This window comes from Arachis ipaensis, chromosome B07, assembly GCF_000816755.2.
Source record: "Arachis ipaensis cultivar K30076 chromosome B07, Araip1.1, whole genome shotgun sequence".
NCBI classification, from domain to species: Eukaryota; Viridiplantae; Streptophyta; class Magnoliopsida; order Fabales; family Fabaceae; genus Arachis; species Arachis ipaensis.
In genome coordinates, this window is record NC_029791.2 from 122,693,681 (window position 1) to 122,697,963 (window position 4,283).

A 4,283-nucleotide genomic window follows, 5' to 3' on the forward strand; every position below is an offset into this window, starting at 1 on the left:
AACTGTAACTTTTTCGATACAGTTTGTGTGGGAGCCGTATTCTTCTTCCGAGGTTGCTTCTGTTATTCACCCGGAGATACTAGTTGACGAGCACCGTAGGCTATGGACCAGCATCACCAGCCTGATATATTTTGCTACGATTGAGTGGCATCAGGTGGATAGGATGCTACCTCAGTTTGGCGGTGTTCAGCATCTTCCTCAGGGGGCTCTGAACATAGATTGGCTACATGCCAAGGATGGCAGGGGTGGGGACCGATGGTTCCCCAAATATTATCAGGAGTGGCATCAGCATTGAGAGAACCGGCTTTATTCAGTCATACCAGTCGATTGAGTCCCTGACCCCGGTCCATCAGCTGAGTACCTTGAGTGGTGGTGCCGTGTGGCCCACAGATTCCTATCCCCAGATGTTGCCTTTCAGGATCCGAGGTCGATTGTGTTGACTGATGAAGCCCGTCATAGAGGGTCATCGCAGGCACCTCCCAGGGTGCAGGTTTACGACAGACCAGATAACAGGCGAGTCGATCGACGTCGGCGTATAGGCACACGTACCACAGATCGAGAGTGGCGATGGCTCGACGACCGTTTGGATGAGGACCTCCCTGGTGCTGGTGATGGAGATGCGGTGGATTATCGTGTTCCTCGACGTAGAGATAACAAGGAGACCCTCCTGTAGTGTCACATGCGATCGTAGGTTGGACAAGAAGAATGCCCATGACTCTGCATTTTCTCCCTTCACAAGGGCGAAGGCTATCGGGAGGATGTTCGAGTTCCCATCCTGCGCTATCACCAGCAGCAGCGTGCCTCCGTACTTGCCATACAAGTGGGTACCGTCAATACTCACTAGGGGCTTGCAATGCCGGAATGCCTCGATGCAGGGTAAAAATGTCCAGAAAAGTCGATGAAAATACACGGTTGACTCATCGACCTCACCCCCAAGTAGAACATGAGAGGTCTTCAACACAGTAACTGTCCCAGGCATGATCGACTGTACCCCTAGCATCCAACGTGGCAACTCCGCGTATGACTCTTCCCAATCTCCATAGATTTGTACCACTGCCTTCTGTTTGGCCATCCAAACCTTCCTGTAACTAGGCCTGAAACCGTAATCGGCTTCTGTAGCTTGTTGCAAGACCTTTACCGTAACCGCAGCATCTGCCTTAACCAAGGGAAGAATCCTCGCACAGATAACGTGGTAATCCAGCTGACGGTGATCGCTAGAAATGGAGGTTGCCAAGCAAGTGTGTGGCCCGTTGTACCTCCTAACCTCCCAAGTCCTTTCATGCACGCAGCGCTACGCGAATCAACCAACTACAATCCTTCCCGAACTCCTTGCATTTTCCATGATACTTCATATGGTCTGATTCGATGACTCTGTACTGAACACCTCGACGGATAGTCCTTCACACTCAAAACAGCCTTATCTTTATTCTGGAATAATTGCCCGATCTGAAATTCTGTAGAAGAGCCCCCAACTGTAGGACCACCGTCTGATTGTTGACCCAAAGCCTCCAAGTTAAGAGTGGAGAAGTGTGGAGGGTACTGTTGAGTGCCAGAACTTGAATGCCCATGCTCTGTATGTGGATTGGCACCTGTGTCATTATCACTGTCCCCAACGATATCTACAGGCTCCTGGTCAGAGTCATCGTCACACATTGCATTCTCTACTCGATCAGGTTCTCCAAAGCCTTGCGCATCATGGATCAAGCCACCACCGGTGCCCACCACATATGCCTGCCCAGAGGCCCCTGGATTCTCCACAAGTACAGAACTACCAACCTCCGTTCGATCTAAATCAGCCGTGAATGAGGGGGATCCGACCAGCGGAACAGGTGGTCTTACCACAGGCATCGAACTAGACGCACCTCCCGCGGCAGTCAAGCTATGAACTGGAGCTAATGCCCCAGAACTATCGACACCAACCTCCAGCTTCGCGAACAACTCGTGTATTCTGACCTCCGGAAAACTCCTAACACAATGAAACAAAACCCTAATATCTTCATCAGCCGCTAGCACAAAGGTATCATACTTAACACCGGTCAAGACAACTGTGATGGAAATCTTGTAGAATAGCTTTTTCACCCACTTGCTACCAAATACCCCAAGCTTCTGCAAGATGCTGTTCTTCAACTCTGACAAAGTGCTTGATGAACTGTTGAAAATACTCAATGGTTCTCTATCAGTGAACTTCACACCATATTTTTTACTTCTTTGGATTTTCCCAGAGCAATGCACTAAGACAAGAGTACTCTCTTCCTCACTTGCCATTGTGACAATAAACTCTTCACCAGCTTGAATCTGACTCACATATATATAGATTTTTCCTCCTCATAAACCGTGGCAGCTAACAAAGGTTTATGCCCACTCAAACTTCTTCATAAACCGTTGCTGCTTACCATGTTTTATGTGCTTTTGCCAACTTTAATAAACCGTGGTAGCTTGCCACGGTTTATGTCAAATTCCATTCACAAGTAAACCGTGCCTACTAGCAACGGTTTATGTATTACTTTGAAACCGTGGTAGGCTCCCACGGTTTACATAAAGATAAAATTGCACATGCACGTAATAAGTTTCTGTTTTGTGTATATAGGTAAAGAATTCACTCATTTTATTTAATTAGGTAGATTGCCCTTAGAATGAAAATTGAAATCGCTCTAAACCTTTTTTTTTTGTAAAAAGAATATTCTTCATCATTAAATTTAGTACTAAATTATTCTTTCTACATTTCCAGACAAAAAATGTGGTAATTTTTTTTCAGAATTAATATCTCTTAAAACATTTTAAAAGTTTAAGATCATCCAAATAAATATGAAATTAAATAATTAATATTATACCTATATATTATAATTAATAAATATTATCGCTGCAGATGTAATAAATAGAATGTGAACTAATACCTTCAAATGAGAACACTCAACTTTAAATTTTCACAGGCTCCTGGTCAGAGTCATCGTCACACATTGCATTCTCTACTCGATCAGGTTCTCCAAAGCCTTGCGCATCATGGATCAAGCCACCACCGGTGCCCACCACATATGCCTGCCCAGAGGCCCCTGGATTCTCCACAAGTACAGAACTACCAACCTCCGTTCGATCTAAATCAGCCGTGAATGAGGGGGATCCGACCAGCGGAACAGGTGGTCTTACCACAGGCATCGAACTAGACGCACCTCCCGCGGCAGTCAAGCTATGAACTGGAGCTAATGCCCCAGAACTATCGACACCAACCTCCAGCTTCGCGAACAACTCGTGTATTCTGACCTCCGGAAAACTCCTAACACAATGAAACAAAACCCTAATATCTTCATCAGCCGCTAGCACAAAGGTATCATACTTAACACCGGTCAAGACAACTGTGATGGAAATCTTGTAGAATAGCTTTTTCACCCACTTGCTACCAAATACCCCAAGCTTCTGCAAGATGCTGTTCTTCAACTCTGACAAAGTGCTTGATGAACTGTTGAAAATACTCAATGGTTCTCTATCAGTGAACTTCACACCATATTTTTTACTTCTTTGGATTTTCCCAGAGCAATGCACTAAGACAAGAGTACTCTCTTCCTCACTTGCCATTGTGACAATAAACTCTTCACCAGCTTGAATCTGACTCACATATATATAGATTTTTCCTCCTCATAAACCGTGGCAGCTAACAAAGGTTTATGCCCACTCAAACTTCTTCATAAACCGTTGCTGCTTACCATGTTTTATGTGCTTTTGCCAACTTTAATAAACCGTGGTAGCTTGCCACGGTTTATGTCAAATTCCATTCACAAGTAAACCGTGCCTACTAGCAACGGTTTATGTATTACTTTGAAACCGTGGTAGGCTCCCACGGTTTACATAAAGATAAAATTGCACATGCACGTAATAAGTTTCTGTTTTGTGTATATAGGTAAAGAATTCACTCATTTTATTTAATTAGGTAGATTGCCCTTAGAATGAAAATTGAAATCGCTCTAAACCTTTTTTTTTTGTAAAAAGAATATTCTTCATCATTAAATTTAGTACTAAATTATTCTTTCTACATTTCCAGACAAAAAATGTGGTAATTTTTTTTCAGAATTAATATCTCTTAAAACATTTTAAAAGTTTAAGATCATCCAAATAAATATGAAATTAAATAATTAATCTATATATTATATATTATAATTAATAAATATTATCGCTGCAGATGTAATAAATAGAATGTGAACTAATACCTTCAAATGAGAACACTCAATTTTCTATTTTCTATTTATCAACTTTTTTTTCTCTATTAAGGGGTCAATATGAAAAAAGGTTTG

The 4,283-nt window shown here is 42.9% G+C and overlaps 1 protein-coding gene across 1 annotated transcript; it reads right to left on the minus strand.

Annotated features, from left to right (window-relative positions):
• LOC107607905 lies at positions 464–2,265 on the minus strand. The gene is made up of 2 exons (XM_016309800.1): positions 1,313–2,265; positions 464–1,214 (listed from the first exon to the last, which is right to left on the minus strand). The coding sequence occupies exons 1-2, from the start codon at positions 2,263–2,265 to the stop codon at positions 464–466; spliced, it is 1,704 nt and encodes a 567-aa protein (XP_016165286.1).

Bases quoted from the DNA above. Each gene is read 5' to 3' on its own strand.
- LOC107607905 (XM_016309800.1), bottom strand. From the start codon at position 2,265: ATGGCAAGTGAGGAAGAGAGTACTCTTGTCTTAGTGCATTGCTCTGGG. The intron at 1,215-1,312 runs GTAGTTGGTTGA...CTCCATTTCTAG, and splicing joins CAAGGAGTTCGGGAAGGATT to CGATCACCGTCAGCTGGATT.